This window comes from Caenorhabditis remanei, chromosome X (genome assembly GCF_010183535.1).
Source record: "Caenorhabditis remanei strain PX506 chromosome X, whole genome shotgun sequence".
In the NCBI taxonomy this organism is placed as follows: Eukaryota; Metazoa; Nematoda; class Chromadorea; order Rhabditida; family Rhabditidae; genus Caenorhabditis; species Caenorhabditis remanei.
Window position 1 is genome coordinate 12,281,709 of NC_071333.1, and position 20,702 is coordinate 12,302,410.

Sequence of the window (20,702 nt, forward strand, 5' to 3'; positions counted from 1 at the left end):
AGTATTTTCCCCCCCCTCTTCCATTGTCCAAAATCAAACTTTTATTAGTCAACTCTGTGGTGTATTCTGTTTAAATGGTCTTTACGCGTATTGAATTTGTCTACTCAATAAAAAGTTATACCATGATCTGTATTTTTTGATAATATCTAATCACGCGACTATAATCACTCTCCAACCCTTTTTCTCCGTCTAATTTCTCCAATCAGTATCAAAAATATCACCTCGAGGATAGTGTATAATATCTCTCTTCACGATACAATGAACCTGCTTTGAAAATAGAAAAATTCGCAGACTTATCATTTCATCTTTTCCAACTGAGTGACAAGAACCTGATAAATGAACACGTGGCGCCTCGATGATTTGCAGTATATAGGAAAATCGGCTGTAATCTTATCAGTTCTGTTCGTTGATACAATCTCGGCATTCATTACCTTCTCTTTTCTCTTATTTTATCAGTTCTCATTTTCTTTCATACAGTCCCCGCTCATTTATTGGACAGACGACGCGCGGGCTGCTGCCGTGAAAATTTTTCTGCCGTTTTCTGTTATATTCGTGACTTGTACTTTAAATTTTCTGTAATACTATTCTGATTGTAGTGAACAGTGTTTTTCACAGCTAATTAGTACTTCTTCACGTCTCCAACGATGAATAGCAGTTTTTCTTACTTTTTCAACTCTTGATCCATAGATTGTCTCATATTTCAGCCATGACTCCAACACCCAACACTTCAAGTCCAAACGCTAATCTTCCACTTCTCAGCAAGGACTCTCCGGATATTGAGGTAGAAATCAAATTTAGAATTAAAACATGTTTGAAGTACTAAAACAAAGTTCTAACGCAGTGCCTTCTTCTTTTCGTTACTCAATTTTTCCGATAAGACTGTCCGATAACCAGCGCACGTGCGACGTGCACATGCAGCCTGATAGCAGCCTTTTAGAGAAACCTTTGATCTTCTGCAAGAGAGATGGACATGTATCGTTGAAACTTTTCTGTTGAAATGATTTCGAATTTTTAAGAGTATTATAAAACAGACACACTTCAAAATATCAACAAAAAGTTTTCAGAGTCTACTCATCTTGAATCCAAAAGTTCAGTTGAAAGCTAATGCTATCCCAAGTGCTGTCACCAAGAAAAACAAGCATAACTGGAAGAGAAACGACGAGAAGGGGTGTGGAGCGGTAATAATCTCTCAGGAGTTTCAGGTTCTCGAACAAATACATGATATTTCAGACATGTGGAGAATCCAAACTAAAGAATGACTTCCGTGACATCAAGCATACAACACTCAGTGAACGTGGAGCACTGAAAGAAGCTATGAGGCATGTACAGAAATCACACTGTTTCATTTTTTTCGTTACAGTGACGTAGTGATCTATGAGAAATCATTTTCTGATTTGATACTGATATACCTTTTTGCGCGGTGATAGAAAAAAGTAGAAACCAAAAGAACACTTTCTGCAGAGAATGGGATAAAGATCTATTATATCGTACTTCAGATGTCTGAAATGTGCGGATGCCCCATGCCAAAAAAGTTGCCCAACTCAACTGGATATCAAAGCTTTCATCACGAGTATTTCAAACAAGAACTACTACGGAGCCGCCCGTCAAATTTTGTCTGACAACCCATTGGGTCTCACCTGTGGTATGATTTGCCCAACTTCGGATCTCTGCGTTGGATCATGTAACCTTCAAGCCAGTGAAGAGGGAGCTATCAATATCGGAGGACTCCAGCAATACGCTTGTGATGTCAGTGGTCTTTCTTGATAATTCAATTCAAACAATATTGTTTTTGCAGGTTTTCAAACAAATGAATGTCCGTCAAATCGTTTCCAAGGAAATTCGTGAAAACCGTAATGCCTCTCATAAAGAGCAAATCGCTCTCATCGGATGTGGACCAGCAAGTATCTCGTGTGCTTCTTTCTTGGCTCGTCTCGGATATACTGACATCACCATTTATGAAAAGCGTGCTTACATTGGAGGGCTTTCTTCCGCTGAAATTCCACAATTCCGTCTCCCATATGATGTTGTCGACTTCGAGATCCAACTTGCCAGAGATATTGGAGTAAAGATCGAAACCAACAGATCTCTCTGCAAGGAGGACATCACTCTTGACAAGTTGAAAGTAGGTTTTGGTTCTGATGTCATGAGAAAATAATATTTTTTTTTATTTCAGGAGCAAGGAGCAGTTGCAGTTTTTATTGGAATCGGAAACCCAGAACCAAAGATTGATCCACTGTTCGAGGGACTCACAATTGAAAATGGATTCTACACCAGTAAGAACTATCTTCCAGCCGTTGCAGCTGCTAGTAAACCAGGTATGTATCAATAACATGTTCCTATGTTTCATTTTTTATTCCAGGTATGTGTGGATGCAAGCGTACTCCACTCCCAACCATGAGAGGACGTGTTGTGGTCCTTGGAGCCGGAGACACAGCTATGGACTGTGCTACGTCTGCTCTCCGTTGTGGAGCTTCCCGTGTTACTATTGCATTCCGTAAAGGATTTACTGGAATTCGTGCCGTACCAGAAGAGGTATTTCCCTTATCATACATCCAATTTCCCATTTTTTGTTTTTCAGATGGAAGCTGCTAAAGAAGAGAAATGCGAATTCCTTCCATTCTCGGCACCACGCAAAATCAACGTGAAAGACGGGCGCATTGTCTCCATCGAATTCAACAAAACTGAACAAGACGACAACGGCAAATGGTGAGTAGTGTGAAATGAGGGCAAATAAGTGAAATTCGCAAGTGAAATTTGTCATTTCGTTGCAGGTACGAGGATGAGGAACAGATTGTTATCTTGAAATGCGACTACGTGATTTCCGCGTTTGGATCCACGTTGAAAGAAGACGCAGGTTAGTACGGGCGGTTTTTTTTTCTTCTCCCTTTCAAAAGAACTATTCCAGTTGACTTTGTAGATTTTAATCATTGCAAAAGAAATTTTGACTTTTTGAGAGACAAACAGTTGTTGATCTCTGATTCATTATAAAAACATGTTGGATGAAAGCTTAGATTGGTCATTGAACTATTACAGTATTATCGGCCCTTCAACCATGCCAATTGAACAAGTGGGGTGGAATTGAAGTTGATCCAGTTACTCAACAAACATCTGAGAAATGGGTGTTCGCTGGAGGAGATGTCGCAGGAATCGCTGAAACTACCGTCGAATCTGTCAATGATGGAAAGGTAGTGTGGAACAGATGAGGGACTTAAATTCAAATTGTATTTCAGATCGCCGCATGGAACATGCATCGTCACATTCAAGCTCTTCACGGAAATGTTGTGTCAGAGTTCCCAGAGCTGCCAAAGTTCTTCACTCCGATCGATGAAGTCGACATTTCTGTTGATATGTGTGGAGTGAAATTCGAGAATCCGTTCGGACTCGCCTCTGCACCACCAACCACCTCCGGTCCAATGTGTCGTCGTGCTTTCGAGCAAGGATGGGGATTCATTCTCACCAAGACATACGGATTGGATAAGGACTTGGTCACGAATGTGTCTCCACGTATTGTCCGTGGATCTACCAGTGGACCAGTCTATGGACCAAACCAAGGATCATTCATGAACATTGAGTTGATCTCTGAGAAATCTACTGAATACTGGCTTCAATGCATTAGAGAGTTGAAACGTGATCATCCAACAAAGATTGTGGTCGCTTCCATTATGTGTACTTACAACAAGGCTGACTGGGTTGAACTTGCTACACAGAGTGAGGAAGCTGGAGCTGATATTCTCGAGCTCAATCTTTCCTGCCCTCATGGTATGGGGGAAAAGGGAATGGGTTTGGCTTGTGGACAAAGTCCGGAAATTGTCAAGGAGATCTGCAGATGGGTTCGCGCTTGTGTGAAGGTAACTGTTCTCCCAAAATTAACATGACACAATCATTTTTTCAGATTCCATTCTTCCCGAAAATGACACCAAACATAACCGATGTCCGTGAGATTGCTAGAGCTGCCAGAGATGGAGGAGCCAGTGGAGTGACTGCAACAAACACCGTTTCTTCCTTGATGCACATGAAGGCTGATGGAAATGCTTGGCCAGCAATCGGAGGAGCTAAGAGAACCACCTACGGAGGAATGTCTGGATCTGCCATCCGCCCGATCGCTATGAAGGCGGTATCTTCCATTGCCAACGAACTTGACGGATTCCCAATTATGGCCACCGGAGGAATTGAAAGTGCTGAGACAGGACTTGGATTCTTGATGGCTGGAGCTTCAGTACTTCAAGTCTGCTCTGCTGTCCAAAACCAGGACTTCACCGTCGTTGAAGACTACTGCACTGGACTCAAGGCTCTTCTCTACTTGTCTGGAGCTGAATCTCTTAAGGACTGGGATGGTCAATCTCCACCAATTCCAAAACACCAAAAAGGAAAACCAATCTTGGTTCAAGGACAGAAGAACCTTCCATTCTTCGGAAAGTTCAGAGATGAGCGTGAGAAGCTTGAATCCATCAAGCTGTCTGAAACCAACCTTCTTGATACTGAGAACTATCATTTCGCTTCAAGACCTGACACTCAAGTCTCTAATATTCCAACCGTTGAAGACGTGATTGGTAAAGCTCTCCCAAGAATCGGTCCATATGTTACTTTGGATAACCAACAACAGAAGGTGGCTATCATTGATGACGTGAGTGGCTATTTAAAATATTCAATTCTCATTTTTACAACTTTCAGGATATGTGCATCAATTGTGGAAAGTGTTACATGACATGCAATGACTCTGGATACCAAGCGATTACTTTCGATGCTGTCACTCATCAACCACATGTCACCGAAGATGACTGTACTGGATGTACTCTTTGTTACAGGTAAGCTCTTCACATTTGTTTTTCTTAGAATACAAAAAATATGTTTTCAGTGTATGCCCGATTCCGGAATGCATTGAAATGGTGCCAAGAAAGGGACCATGGAAGGCACCAAAACGTGGAGTCAAGCCAACCGTCGAGCCAGGCACTCCAAAGGTTGTTAAAGTTGATCAACGCGGGAGAGTCATTCTTGAATCCACTGGTGGCATGCAGTAATACATTCAAATTGGTAGTTTCTTCGATTTTTTTACATTTATCTACATAAATTCTTGTTTTCGAAACTATATCATATACATTCTTGTTTCATGATTTTAGCTTGAAATTTTTATAACATCTTCACTATTTTTACTTTTGTTCCATGTATTCCAAATTTTCCAAATAAACAAGTCATTTTGATTCAACACATTGTATAGTTGAGACATATTTTGGAGGAACGGATGAGATGCTTCTTGGCGCATCCTTACTCTGTTATTGACAGTTAGGCTATTGTCTTTCAACTCATTCGTTTGCTCAAAGCTCCACACTAACTGTTTGTGTGACCGAGAGATTGGTGGCGAAAACGAAGGAATCTTTGTCCAAGCATTCCCTGCAACTGAACTATGGTGCCGAGATTCAAGAACAACATTTTTCCAGAGAATTATATACAAAACTTCACAAATGACACATACTGAGATGACATCATGTGCAAGGGCAGATGCCAAACAGTTTCGGTAGAAGGAGTAAATACCTGACCCAGATCGGAAACAATGATTCATATTATGTACCTAGATGAACGGAACCTTCTAATTATGAATAAAACTGACGTCACTTCTTTGCGTTCAAATAGAAGAGAATGGCGTTCACAACAATAGTAAACAATGACGTGTGTTGTGCCAGTACCGCGCGGAACCAAATGCGGTAAACGGCAATAAATAGGCAAGGAGATAGGTTCAAAATAGTCATTCAACTATGATAGTACATACCAAACCAAAACTGTTCGAACCAACTTATTCCCTCTGAAGATTTTCGTTTTTGAAGAATCAGCAAGCTTTGAAGAACTTCATAAGGTAAGTAATTTCCTCTTTGGCACCTAAATTTTCCTAACTTTCGTTTGTTTTCTAAATCAGGCTAGATATAACTATTATGTTTTCCAAAATTTAAAAGATCCAAGTTGTTGAGCAATGGCGTACTACAATCACTACAATCTTTATATGGGAATTTGTATTCTACCCGCATTTACAGCTATCCAAGATTGAAGGGTTTCATTCCATTGAATGCGAGTTTTTCTTTCTAATCCTCTCCTACTCACTTATCCATTTTCCTCTTCAGAACTCCTCACACTTTTTTCTACCAGTTTTTGTCGTTTTTCGTCTGCTTGTATTCTAGATTCATACACTCCAACTGCCAAATCCGCTCATCCTCACTTCTCTCATCAACCACTTATTCTCATCCGACTTCAACAAGGCCGTATTTTTTATCCGTATTTCTGCCAATGTTGCAGTTTTCGACACTTCATACGGGCGTGCATTCCACTCATGCCGAACGGTGTTCATCCGTATGGGGTTGTTAAAAGACACAACGATAGGCAAGGTCACCGGGGGGTTTCAACGATAAGTATGACCTCTCTAGAGCAGAAGGTAAATGAAAGAGAGTAGCAGACAGGTAGAGTCAAACACGTCACTTGACGGTGTGTTGTGTACGGAGGTCTGGTGGTGAGGTGAGTGTATGTGTGTGTGCCGCTAGCGTTTGGGTGTCTGTTTGTCTCTGAAGCGTCCAATATCTACATCCGATGAGTCTCAGCGTCTCTATACACCTGACGTGGTCCCGCTGGATCTCTCGCTCTTCTTGAATGACCGCTGGTTCATTTTCCTCCCTCTCTCTTCCCTCGCAAAACCGTTCTGCTGTGAGGAAAAGTGAGTGAAGAGATGAGGAGGGGGGCCACGGTTCGTTGTAAGAGGAACGTTTGTCCAATGATGGTGACCTCTACCTGCCCCCGGTCTTCCTCTTTTTCACCTTGTTTTCTGCCTGTTGTTAGGAAGGACGTGCCTTTAATCCGAGCTGCGGCCCATTACCTTCCTACCGGCACCACCTACCACAGACTGCTTTTGTTGGGCTTCCAAATTTGGTACTAGCGTGTTTTTCTACATTTTCTGGGTTTTCTCAAGCTCAAAGCTTCTAGAGTAGTTTTCAAGACAGAAAACATATGAATTTTTTAATGCTCCAATGAGTTTAGGATTTTCTTCTTTCTTCGTTGTATTCGAACTAACTTATTTGAACCGGTAAAATTAGTTTATTAGCTTTTTTCAACTGTTAAGCTGTTTCAAATAGAAAGGGTGACCAACTTCAATATTTTTTTTCCTGCATGATCTGATGAAATTTTCTGACCATTCTCAACAAAATCAAACCAACTGTATGGGCGGAATGTTAAGTAAAGAATTTATTTCAGTTCTATGTTAAACTTTTATATATGCTGGACTTACTTCTTCAACAAGATCTCCAATACATTTTTTTTCCAATTATATGTTGTTAATTGCACTTTTGAGTCCTTGAGTACTTCTCTGTTAGGTTCAAATCAGTAAAAACTGGCCGCTCTGCTGCTTTTTTCAGAAAAAGTATTCAAGTTGCATTTTGAACAACAATGAGTTCTCACACCAAAATGAAAACAGGGTCATCAGTTGTCAGAACAATAATTGATCAGATAGCATTGAGAACAGAAAGTGAAAACATGAGGTCCCACTTTTTTCCGTTTTCTTGATCTCTCGTGTTATCTAGTTTGTTTGCATCAAACTTCCATTCGATTTCATATGTTAGTCGAAACAACAAAGTAAAAAGTACCCCGATAATTTTTATTTTTAAACTTCTTTCTGCTGCACTCTATGCTATTTCTGGAAGTTTTAATCTTCCCAACTACTATCGCTTTTTCTTTTTTTCCTCATTAAAACTATAAAATGAGCTATTTTTAGTACCTGATTGATATGGAAGTTGCTCTAATCGGATGCCAATTTAAACAATTATTGACCGTTTTGATTGAAGTTTGAGCTTGAAACCAATTATTCTTCAATCTATCTCTCAAATGAGACAATTTTCGAATCAAATGATAAAAAATACTTCGTTGTTATCCCATTTTTTCTCATGTTTCTCTCGATGTATTAATGATTTGACTCCGGTGGCTCACTTGTCTCCACACAAGTCGGCCAACAGATAAGAGGTGATTGTAAGTCGGCAAAACGGCTCTTTGAGAAACAACTAGAGGCAAGAAAACGAGGAGAAAAGTGACCGGTCCAGGTTTTATCCAAATAGAAAAAATGAGGCACCATTCATAATCCTTGTGTTTTCTCCGCCAATTTTCTATTTTTCTATTTTTCTTCCATAGTATTCCGACTTTCCATGCTGCTTTCACCTCGCTCGCACAGTCTCTTATTTTCCATTATGTTTGTTGGGAATAGTGAGTGGGCGCCTCCTTAGTGATCACTAAAACCATGTCCTTCAAACATCTTTACACTATCCACGGTCGACTCTTATTTTAAATTATTTTCGCTTCATCTCTAACCCCTCTCCTTCCTTCCGCGTATTTCTTCTCCTGAGTTTTATTAGTCTACTTATTAATTTTCAGACTTTCACTTCAACTTGACTTTTTTCATAACCAATTCATATCTGGATTCCTTTTTCTTCTTATGTTTATTTTGATTCACCGACGTTGGCATTAATTTGGTTCTAGTGATTAGCCAAAATATCGTAATACAGGTCGCTAAGACCTCCTGCTGCTTCCAATTTTAACGTTGTGAATGATCTTCCTTTTAGAATGCGCAAAACTATTTGTCAGCTTGGAAAGTCCCCCACAGAGAGGAATATGGAAGAAAAGATGCGTAAGCATTTTCTCTCTACGCATCGTTGCCTCTGTCTGTCTTCATACTGTCAATACTATTCCATCTCCCATCTTACTCCCATATTTTCACACGTTTCACACCTTATCAATAGTCAACCTCTCTCTTTTCAATCACACTATTCCATATTTTGTTTCCGTCAATATATCAAACGGCATTTTCAAAGAGCTTGCTATCTATAGGTGTTTTGTATCACTTTCTTTCAAGATTGTACCGCTTGAACGCTCCAGCTCATTAGTCGAAAATGGTTGACTCATTTCCGTTTCTAATGACACTTGATCTCCAACACAGTGTCGCATTTTCATCGTACCGATTGTTTGTCATGATAATATTTGTTGAGAAACTATTATCTTGGGGCAGCAAAACCAGCACCCCCTTTCTGCTTCTCCGCTCGTTGTCTTCTACTTCTTTCTTGGGGCCTCCGATTTTATGGCCATCGCTAGAGAAACCACTCTCATGTAAGCAGTTTGATCGTCGTTTGGTTCCCATTCCACGCAATCGCTCTGTTTCTGTATACCGAATCAATCGATTCACAGTTCCTTTTTTTACCGCTGCTCTTCCCTTTTGTGTCTCTTTTTTCTATTTTACTTCTCACTGCCCCATGATCGAATTGTTGATTCGATTCAGTTCGATGTTTGTCATCTCGGTGTTCTAACATTCCAGTTAGATAGTTACTTGATTGTTCCATTTTTGGCGCAGTCTTGTTTTACAAAACTTTTGTACTCCAGTGTTTACTAGTCGTGAAATCATAAATTTTGCGAAGAATAGTGTATTAGAAATTCAAACTCAAAGTTCACAGACTAAAGTTTGCTTCCGGTAGAATTAAACCTCCTTTCCTTCCAAGTAGTCGTTTTCTTAAGGGATCAGTGAAAATATACTTGACTATCTTATTTACTCCGTATAATAACACGTGTGCCACATGACTAAATGCAGCAAATCTGCATATTCCTGTCACTTTTTCTAATTTCGAAATACTAGTGTGTTCGCCTCCCACACAGGCACTTTTTTGGCGCGCTCTCATTTGTTCCTTACATGTTTTCGTACAATAGATGTTCTCTCTCCTTCAACTATCCTCTTCTTCCCGCATGTCGTGACTAATGTCCCGTTGGCTTGTACATGTTGAATATAATTTCACACTGCGTGACTCATAAGTTAGTGTTGTTTTTTCTAAGGTGGTGTCTTCCTTCCCTTTTGACCATTCTTGTACCACTACAGTTGTAACATGCAGACTTTGTCTGCTGAGCTGGTATATATGCTCTTTTTCAAAGTCTTGGCTATTTAGATTGTCTTATTTTGGAGATAAGATGGATTACAGATTTTGGTTCCTGGAAAGACTTTGAGAGATTCCAGTTCTATGTTTTAGCACCCCCAATCCCAAGCAGTAAAATAAGTAATGTTATTTGAGATCTAAACTATCATCACCTTTTACTTCTACTTTTTTTTGACACCAATCCTTTTTCCGTGGCACACCAACACATCAACCATCTTCCGTCGTCGGAGAGGGTTGCGGTTCCCTCCATTCCGTGCCTCCATCCTATAATAAAACCATCCGCATAGCGGGGGTTGGTGTCCAATAAACGGTGAAGACCCCACCGTTTATACTCAAACGCCCTTCTTTTTTACCTCTTCTTCCACTCAAGCATATCTATCAGATCTCCATTCCCCTCTCTCACTGAGTCCCTCCGGTAGATACTAATCTAGGAGTAAAAGATGCGACCCGCCCGGAGGAGGAAGGCAAGGGGGATATTTATTTTTCGTCTTCCAAAACTACTGATTCCTACCAATACTTGTTTGTGAAACAGACCAAAAAAATGCAGGGAAAAAAGTATACGTGACCCAACATTCTCAGAATAGAAATTTGATACCAAATGCCATCTATGTATGAGAAATTCAACCATTTTTCCACGATGGATTTATGAATATTTTCCCCCGGAATTTCCCTCCCTTCCTCTCCCGAAAATTTCAATCCCTTAGGTGCTTTCTGTTGCTCTGCATCTTGTCTTCTCTATTATTTACATCAAGTTCGCTAAAACAAACTCGCTGGCGGCTTGCCTGTGTGCGTGTGTTTGCCGTAAATTCTTGTTTCTTTCTGATAAGTTATGTCTTATCACCGCACAGTTTTCCTTTTTGTCTCCATCGTCTCTTTTTTTCTCGTGGCTCTGTTTTTGAAATAGTAAACCTCCTCCTGATTATTTTATTTTCTTTCTAATTTGCGCTAAACTTTGACTCAATAATCATTTTCATCATTTTCAGCGACAAGCATCGAAAAAATAGCAGTGGGATTGGAAACATCACCGAAGGAAGCATGTCCGTCGAGTCATCGGAAAGTGAGTTTTGAAGAAAAGAAACAGAAAAATGGAAAATGAAAATCTGGGTCACTATGGTTATTAGTACGAAATGACCGATTTCAATTACCAGAAATCACCATAACAAGTTGTCAACTTTGGTTATTGGTTTTGTTGCGCCATTTGTTTTCTCTCTTCACGACTTTCCCCCTTCTACAAACCAATTATCACTAAAACCATTCTTCTACCGTCGCCGTGGTCGTTAAACTCAATGTCACAATGACCAGAATTAGCCGAGACACAACATGTACATTCTTGCGTTTTCTACCTCCTCGTCTTCTTCTTCTTATGACTCCGATGCGATGATCGCATCTCTCAATTCTTATCACCTCTGAAAACTGCCAATACGGCCACCCTTTTCTTCCACAACCTCATGCCGTTTCTTGTTGACACAATACATCTCGATACACATATATATACGTAATAATTTTGCTGTATACGTTTTTCGAAAAAGTTCACGCTACTCGGAGCCCTCTCTCTTCTCCAACCTTTGAATGCTTTCTGGCGCGCATGGTGGTGGCGAGGATGCGTCTCTGAATGTGCAAACATTATATTTGTATAAGAAGACGAAGTAGAAGAAGAAGACGCAGTGAGGAAGAATAAGAAGAAGGCAAAAACGATGGAGGGCAAAAAGAAAACAATCTGTTTGTGATGGTGCGCGTACGTGTCCGACAGTCCGACCGGGGGTCTCTTCGATATTCAACGCGACGACTTTCCGGGCTAGTCTTGTACATTCCGAAAAGAAGAGAAAAGAGGGAATTGAGGTGCGCGCATCCTCGGAGATGACTCATCGTTATTTGCAAGGATGGGAAAGAAAATATGTCGATTGTAGAGGCGCGCATGATAACTTTTTTGTTGACCATGTTTTGCCGCAAAATGATTCATCGGAGGGAATATGAAACATTGATACATAGTACTTTGACTCAGTGTAAAATGTCATTGAGATCAAATGTGAAGCATCACAAGTTACCATACTAATTGGACGTTTTTTTTTGCAGGAGCGCATCAGGCGATAGAGCGTCTGGAGGAATACTTCCTGACACTCAGCAGACACACCGATGAAGAGCTCCGAAGCAGCGTGGAAAGACTCATCAACACCTTCAAGTCACAGTTGATGCACACGTTGATTGATATTCATGACTTGTACGAGGGTACTTTGCTCAGCGATCGAAAAGGATATGCACAGAAAGTGAATGAAGTGAAGCGTATGTGTGACAAACTGGATGCACAACCACTTCTCTACAACAACCGTGCAGCAGCCACAACGACTTCCACATCAAACTATAATCTTTCAAGCACTACTCCACTTGTTTCAGATGTAAGGAATTCTTCAGGAAAATTTCAAACATTCATACTTTTGATTTCAGCTCAGAGACCGCGGAGGTTTCACATATTTGAACGGAGGAGATCTTGGAACTGTTGGACTTGGAAATGGACTTGGAAACGGACTTTCGTCTTCTCCATTCAACTCATCCAGCACACATTATCTTCATGAGCGTCAACGTCAGACCAGCCATGATGGAACTTGGAAGGAAGTAACCACCAGAACAGTTGACACTCCAAGTGGACTTGAGAGACGTACGATTGAGGTACTGGTTTCTTAAAATTATTATTTTCAATTCAATGTTGGTTTTCAGCACACCGGAATCATTGATGATTTTGGCCGCAGGTGGGAGATTGAGAATATTGTCTTGGAGAAAGGTCACACTGGCCTTGGATTCTCGATTACTGGAGGTATGCGCACTCAGCCAATAATTATGACATAACTAATCTGATTATAGGTACGGACCAACCAACCGAAGACGGAGATAATTCCATTTATGTGACTAATATTATTGAAGGAGGTGCCGCACTTGCTGATGGCCGTATGAGGTAAGATGATTATCTTTTAATGACCCGTCTCCACAACATGATAGTTTCCAGAAAGAACGATATTATCACCATGGTGAACAATACGAACTGCGTGAATGTGAAGCACGAGGTTGCTGTTAATGCTCTCAAAAGCTCTGGAAATGTTGTTACTCTCACATTGAAGCGTCCACGTCGTGAAGAGGCCGCTATCCCAATCGGTGGAACCTTTGGAGGATCCACATCGTACCTCCGCACCGGAATCACACCATCTGTGAGCGCCGGCAACTTGCAACACGCTATTCATTCTCCATCGGCTCCATTGCATCCACCACCACCGCCACCAGTTCATCACGGATCATTGAGCCAATTAGCGGTCGCCCCATACCGTTCCACACGACCGAATACGACAGTCATTGATCTGGTCAAAGTTGGTGACACCTTTTTTTGAATAGAGAACTATATCTTTTGTTTTTAGGGAGCACGCGGACTTGGATTCTCAATTGCCGGAGGAAATGGAAACGAACATGTCAAAGGAGATACTGACATTTATGTCACAAAAGTAATTGAGGAGGGAGCAGCTGATACAGATGGAAGACTCAGAGTTGGAGATAAGATTCTTGAAGTTGATCATCATTCTTTGATCAATGTCACTCACGAGTATGCTGTTGATGTTCTTAAGAACACTGGAAATCGTGTCCGTCTGTTGGTTCAGAAAGGAAATGGACCAATCTTCAGTGACTCAGTTAGCCAACAGTTCAACCCAACTACTCCAATCCTTAGACGTAATTCTTCATAAAAAATGAACACGTTGGATCGAAACTAATAATTTTTCTTTTCAGCAAGCTCCGTCCAAGACTACAACCGTTCTATGGGATCCCAGAGCCACATTTCCTATGGAGCTCCACAAAACACCAGCTACAGTTCTCAAACACCAGTTGCCATTCCACTTGAGCCAAGACCAGTTCAATTGAACAAAGGACAGAATGGACTCGGATTCAATATTGTTGGAGGAGAGGACAACGAACCAATCTACATCAGTTTTGTTCTCCCAGGAGGAGTTGCTGACCTTAGTGGAAATGTGAAGACTGGAGATGTTCTTCTCGAAGTGAATGGAGTTGATTTGAGAAATGCCACTCATAGAGAAGCAGCTGAGGCTCTTAGAAACGTTGGAAACCCAGTGTACCTTACTCTTCAGTACAGACCACAAGATTATCAAATCTTTGAGTCGAAAATTGAGAAGCTCAGAAACGACGTCATTTCTCAGTCCAGAATGGGAACTTTGAGCAGAAAGTCAGAATATGTCAGGTAGGAACTCTCTAAACGATATCCTCAAATAAATTTGAAGTTGTTTCAGAGCCCTCTTCGACTACGATCCAACCCGCGAGAACTCAGTTCCACCACACAGATCAATGGGATTCAACTATGGAGATATCCTTCATATCATCAACTCATCTGACGATGAATGGTGGACAGCCAGAAAGGTTCTTGATAACGGAGAAGAGACCACAGAAGGAGTGATTCCGTCAAAGAAACGTGTGGAGAAGAGAGAACGACTCCGAAGAAAGCAAGTCAACTTCAACTCTGGATCACAATCCCTTGGAAGAAACTCCAGCAGCACTGGACTTGAACACCGTAGAGGAAGCCGTAGCCAGCTCTCCTTCTCCAGAAAGTTCCCATTCGTTAAGAGTACCGATAGACTCAACGATCTTGCTGAGGAGACTAACAATGTTACCGAAGAGCCAGTATTCTCATACCAAGCTGTTGAGCAACAGGCGATCAACTATGTCCGTCCAGTCATCATTCTTGGAGCACTCAAGGACAGAATCAATGACGAGCTTGTCAATCGTGACCCAGCAAGATTCAGCAGCTGTGTACCACGTAAGTTCCACTAGTCAGGAGTAACAATGTCTATTGATTTTTAATTTACAGACACATCACGCCCACCAAGAGACGGTGAGGTCCACGGACGTGACTACTACTTTGTGAATAAGCAAATGATGGAGGAGGATGTGAAGAATAACTTGTTCATTGAGGCAGGACAGTTCCAGAACAATCTATATGGAACCAGCATTCAAAGTGTCAAAGATGTTGCCAGTCAAGGAAGACATTGTATCTTGGATGTCAGTGGAAATGCTATCAGAAGACTCCAGACGAATGCTAACATTCAACCAATTTCCATTTTTGTCAAACTCAATTCACCAAAGCAGATTCTGTAAGTTTTCCTGCTATACATAGATAGAACCAATTTATTCAATATCTTATTTTCAGTGACTTGGACACCCAACTCGCTTCCACACGACCGGATGATCGTGCAATGAGTGAAGACGAGGCTCAAGCTCAATACTCCAGATGCCAAAGAATCGAGCAAACTTTTGGAGATTTATTCACTCGTTCGTTGAAATATCATAAGAATCTCATGAAGCATATTCCTAAATTTTAACAATTTTCAGATGAGATTTCCAACGTCCACAGTGCCAATGAAGTTCTCGCCCGAGTCTACTCTCTCATTGGCCGTGAATCTCAGAACACCATCTGGGTTCCACGTCACTAGACAAATCGCCTAACTAGCAGCCAAGCTCCCCAACCACTCATCGTTGTCATAAATGAGAATTAATCACCGGAAATGCATATAATCAAATATTTTGGTTTATCTAGGTCCCCTTATGTGTTGTGATATCTTTTGAGAATAACAAGCTCTTGAGAGAAAATTTTGATGTCATCTGCTTTATCCCGTTATCCACCCTCCATTGGAGTCTCTATTCCCTAAATTCACTTTATCTTAATCTTAAACTATGCATTAATTTACATGACCTTTCCATGTTCTCAATTCTTCGAATATTCAATCGAACTCAGAAATACGAAAGGCCAATCTTTAAATTTGGTATATTTTGGATTTTGACTTTTTATCCTTTGCTTCCACTTTGCTCACTGTGCTACTTTATTTCTGTAACCTTCTTTTTCACCTGAAATCACTGCCAGAAAACGGTGACCGTTCTATTTTATATCTGCACTCGAAAAGCTATCGCCGTTTGATTTTAAAAATCAATTTTTCTTTCTTTTTACTACAAAAACACGCATTTTATCCTTTATCTTTCCACCCTCACTTCACTTCTTACCTGAAATTGTGACAGTTTGTGATATTCTTCATTGCTTTTCAATGTTTCATTATTCCATTTTACTCTATTCCAACTCATTCTGATGAAATACTCTGGCTCATTTATTTTCTGTGGGAATCATCTTACTTTTTGAGCATTTAATTTTCATCCATTGGTTTCAAACTTTTCAAAAAATATATATTTCGGTTTAAATTGCCTTGAAATAAAGATTACTATGAATACTTCTGTGTTGTCAAAATGGGGAAAAAATCTTCGAAACAAAATAAATTTAATCCCATGCACAAAGATCCACATAAATTCTTCATGGACTTGGCCTAGCCTTTGCCTTCTCGTTTTTTGTCTGTTTCTCTCATTTTCTACTACTTAGGGACACTACGTCTCAAGGTTTGGTGTGCTTCCGTAGCGCAGTACACAGGTAGACCGCAAAGTCCCAAAAACGGACCAGCGCCGGTTCACCGGCGAACATTCTGTGGCTGGCCGACGGGCCGTCAACGGTCCGTCGAACATCCGTAGACGGCCCGTTTTCTCGCTTTTTGAGCCGCTGACGGACCGTTTTTCATCCGTTTTCAAACCATTCTGGTCCCTTCCCGCTCCCCATTAGGCTTATTCAAAATGGTTTTTTGCGAACAGTACTCGTTATTATAAATACTCATTTATTATAAAATAAAATAAATAACAAAAAAGTTGACAATTAAAAAAATAATTTTAAAAAGAAACATAATAACTAGGTGACTAATAATTTAGAAAATTCGCCGTTCGGCTCGTTGCTCATCAATTCTCTGCGTCAAACAGGCGAGTCGTGCCTGACTGTCTTCACTTCTTCCTCTAGTCGCTTCTCCTGATGTCCTTCTTCGTTGAGATGAATTCGCTTGTAGTCGAATCGAATCAACCTGAAAGATAATAAGTTACAATACAATTCATAGTTATTGGACAACTTACTTATCACTCAAAACTTGCTTCTTGGTACTCGGCACTTCTCACTTTGTCCTGAACGTTCATTATCCAAAAGCCAGAAGTTCGTGATGATCGAATTGGGAAGATGTCATTTGACAACATGGTTGGCTGATGAGAGCATTGATGGCGGGGTATCGAACAGAGAACCAGTGAATTGTTGAAATCCCTGAATCGACGAAGTAGCCGTTTGACCGAGAAGACGGTCTTGATGATGATGACGACGTGGTCCCTCTCTTCCAGATGATTGTTGTTGTTCCTTCTTCCGTTTCCATTGATGTTATTGCCTAGTGGTGATCATCGCCATTCGACAATAGTGTATCCAAGTCTCAAACTTGGGTCATTAAACCATGTGGACCTTGACCGTTTGATCTCTGAAAAATACTAGCTTAGTTTCCACTACTTGAAAAAGCGCGAATATCATACTTTTGGTTTCCCAATGAGTCCAATTTCCACTGAAGACTTCTTCTCCTCATCGATTAACTAGCTCTTTCGCTTGTCGATTTGGACACAAACTTCGGGCTTCCAGTGGTATTTGCTGAAAATATCCACATTTTTCACTTAGGTTACGCAATTATCTGATACAAACCTTACGAATCCTTTGAAATTCTTCGTTTTTGGTGTCAAGTAGAGCCGCGCCAACGACGACATTCTCGATTAGTCTGAAAATAGACAATTTCGTCGAAATTAATAATAAATAACGAGTGAAAACGTTTCTGACAGATAAATAAACCTTTTTTACTGAAAAGAATGTAAGAAAAATAGAATAAATACCATAAAAATAGAAGGAAAATGAACGGAATAAAATGTTAACGCGGAAAAAATTCAGTGTCGATTTACGACAAACAGGGCGCGCTGCCGTAATTTCGGAGTGTCGTTGCAAGCTTCAGCTTCAACGAGTCGACTCGAAAAATGCGAATACTCGGAAATTTCAGTGAAAAATGATAGTTTTTTGAGAAAAACACATAAAATCATGAAGCCTGATAATTTCTGAAACAAATTCTTGAAAAAAATCAAAATTGTCTGAACAAAACTAAGAAGTGATCAGATAGCGAATCTACAGTAATACTTGTGAGATTGTGAATAGAAGATACACTAATGTATCCTTCTGGTTCGGTTTTGTGAGTTAACAGATTCTTGAATATGAAAAGCTGAATGTTGTACAAGGTCAGTAAACCAACTATAGACATTCCTCTCGCTCTATAGCTGTTAGTTGTACCACTAGCAACATTATTTCTTTACATGATTTCACTTAGTTTCAAAAATCAAGCATAAAGACTTCTATATAGTCACTGGAATACTAAAACTACTTTTGTATAGATTTCAGTATTTTTCTACACCAAATACTTTCTCAGGCTGTTTGAATACTATGAAACGCCAATAAGTCGCTATTAGTCCGTTTTTCGGCCGCCATTAGTCCGTTTTTCGGCCGCCATTAGCCCGTTGTTCGTCCGTTTGCTTCATAACATGTCAAAAACAAGAAAATGATAGCTTCAAACAACTTCTACTGACTCTAAATGACATAACAATGATTTTGAAGCAGTATTTCAAAAATCCATTTTTTGACTGGTTTTTAACAGTGATTTGGCGGGCCGGTAACGGACCGTCGTTGGCCCGTTTGCGGTCGTTTAGCCGCCGTTCGTTCGCCACTCGCACGCTTGCGGCCGCTCAGCCGTCGGTCGTCCGTTTTTGGGACTTTGCGGTCTACCTGTGGTAGGCAGCGCGTCAGTCTCATAATCTGAAGGTCGTGAGTTCGAGCCTCACCGGGAGCAATCTTTTTTGTTTTTCTTCATTTTCGAGATTGTGGGACTGTACCTTACTAAGTTTGAGTTAGCAGTTATAGTCCAGTCAGACAGATAGTCTTATTATATATCGTCTATATTCGCTTGTCTGGCTTTCTAGAGCTTCCTCCAGCGGTCACTTCGAGTATATTTCCAACCAACAAACGCAGTTTTACTTTTATTCGCTGCTTACACGTCACATTTTGTCAATGTCACTCAAATTTGTCACTTGAATGATTCCTTTGTTCTTTTGTTCCACGTTGAAGGCAAAGTTTTATGTGTTCACGTTCTTCTCAGGTATCATTCCTGAATTTCACCGTTCCATGATATCGATGTGCTTCTGTAACACAGTAGGCAGCGCGGCAGTTTCGTAATTTGAATGTCGTAAATTTGAGCTTCACAGGGATACCTTTTTCCCCAAACGATTTTTTTCAGAATTTTCAAAAATCTCATTGTTAATTTTTTTCTGTTTGAAACACCCCGTTCGTTCATTTTCAGTATAAGAAAATTATCTGATATTAAAACACTAGGCGCTTTTATGTTTCATCAAATGAGTATTATCAATGTTTGATTTCAAAAATTGAGCGGTTTGCCGTATAACGTCAAACTAATCAGTTCTTTTCTCAATGTTTCTATCTGTGAAAAAACGTAAATTTTAAGAAGATTGTTAGCAAAAACATATTATGCGCTTTCTTTTGCTGACGTCTTTGCAGTGTGTGTGCGCTTTTTGAGTGCATCACTGGTGTCCTTGCTGAGGAACACTTATGATACATAGGATTTATTGATTCTTTATCTTCATATCACTTTTTTTGTAAACTGATTTTACAAAGCAGTATGTCACGTTTGAATCTTTAGTTTAGTATAGAAATACTTATATATTCTAGATGATGTTTTGCAAATTTTTTTCAAAAAGTTTGAATTTAAAATTGACTTTATAAATTCCAGATGTCCAATTGCGCCTATCATTTTTTTCGTAAACAACAACTATCTTTTGTCGTTTACTGTACTCTTTTTTATAATATTTTTGAATTTTCAGGTAACAAAATGGCCCGATTCAGTCAAGACGAGCTGGTGAATGCTTTCAACAAATACATGCCAAAAAGACCAATATACCCACCACTTGTATACGACCAAGAGAGTTGTGACAACTCGAGTACTGAGTCGGAAGGTAGCGGTGACGAGGAGGAAGACTATAGGTCAGTATTTTTCGTTTAATTTTGAATTTCAAAAAGAAACAGTCATCGAAAACATGTACTTCAAGCTTCATAGGCTTTCAAAGAATAAATCATGCACCAAAATCTATAGGAGAAATTAAATTTTCACGAATAGTACAGAATCTTACTCGCAACCCTTTTTTCAGCAAACGAATGACGGTTTCTATTTATTTCAACACTGAGATGTCACCGGAGTGTCTCAAAGCATGGAATCAAGCTCCCTTCTGCAAGATTCCAGACGTGTATCTCTACGATAATATTCAGGTGGCTCTCAGATTGGTAAATTTGATGTTTAATGTACGATTATTCATATTTTGGATTGCAGGCTCTACGAAAACTTGTCAACTTGAAAGTGAAACCATCGAATCCAATTGAATGGCTTGGATACTGCTTGCTGAACATCAATGTGAGAGAAGAAATTTTACCGACAAACGATCACAAAATCAAATTGAATTCGGATCAACGGAATTTCACTGTTGGTGCAACCTTTATTCCGGAGCTACTTGCCCACGTGAATCGTCCATCTGTTGTTCGCCACACCCAAGGTAAAGCTGTCTCTATCATCGGAAAGAGAAAATTCCCGTCTGACTGAATCGACGATATCTTTTGAGTTGAAATTCTATGAGCACGGTTAGAAACTCTTCCCGATTTGAAATTTTCCCAAAGAAATCCATATGTATCCTTTTCATTTTACTTTCTAAACTATACATTTCCAGTGATAGTATCATAAAGTAAACTTGTATTAGCTGCTTTTCTACACATTTCTAATCAGTTTTGAC

The 20,702-nt window shown here is 40.1% G+C and overlaps 3 protein-coding genes across 3 annotated transcripts; all 3 read left to right on the forward strand.

Annotated features, from left to right (window-relative positions):
• Positions 1 to 706: 706 nt before the first annotated feature.
• On the forward strand, positions 707 to 5,018 carry GCK72_024429 (uncharacterized protein; the record flags this gene model as incomplete). The annotated part of the gene is made up of 14 exons (XM_053735884.1): positions 707 to 781; positions 1,065 to 1,178; positions 1,231 to 1,319; positions 1,497 to 1,746; positions 1,796 to 2,122; positions 2,174 to 2,315; positions 2,360 to 2,532; positions 2,579 to 2,706; positions 2,772 to 2,854; positions 3,034 to 3,185; positions 3,231 to 3,848; positions 3,893 to 4,624; positions 4,672 to 4,805; positions 4,856 to 5,018. The coding sequence occupies 14 exons, from the start codon at positions 707 to 709 to the stop codon at positions 5,016 to 5,018; spliced, it is 3,180 nt and encodes a 1,059-aa protein (XP_053579450.1).
• Positions 5,019 to 10,970: 5,952 nt separating this feature from the next.
• GCK72_024430 (uncharacterized protein) lies at positions 10,971 to 15,412 on the forward strand (the record flags this gene model as incomplete). Its single annotated transcript, XM_003117996.2, has 12 exons — positions 10,971 to 10,992; positions 12,009 to 12,328; positions 12,378 to 12,599; positions 12,648 to 12,744; positions 12,792 to 12,882; positions 12,934 to 13,288; positions 13,337 to 13,643; positions 13,701 to 14,166; positions 14,216 to 14,739; positions 14,791 to 15,073; positions 15,130 to 15,251; positions 15,312 to 15,412. 12 exons carry the CDS (start codon positions 10,971 to 10,973, stop codon positions 15,410 to 15,412), a joined length of 2,910 nt encoding a protein of 969 aa, XP_003118044.2.
• A 4,341-nt stretch (positions 15,413 to 19,753) lies between these two features.
• Positions 19,754 to 20,515, forward strand: GCK72_024431 (uncharacterized protein; the record flags this gene model as incomplete). Its single annotated transcript, XM_003118265.2, has 3 exons — positions 19,754 to 19,905; positions 20,070 to 20,202; positions 20,249 to 20,515. 3 exons carry the CDS (start codon positions 19,754 to 19,756, stop codon positions 20,513 to 20,515), a joined length of 552 nt encoding a protein of 183 aa, XP_003118313.2.
• Positions 20,516 to 20,702: the final 187 nt, after the last annotated feature.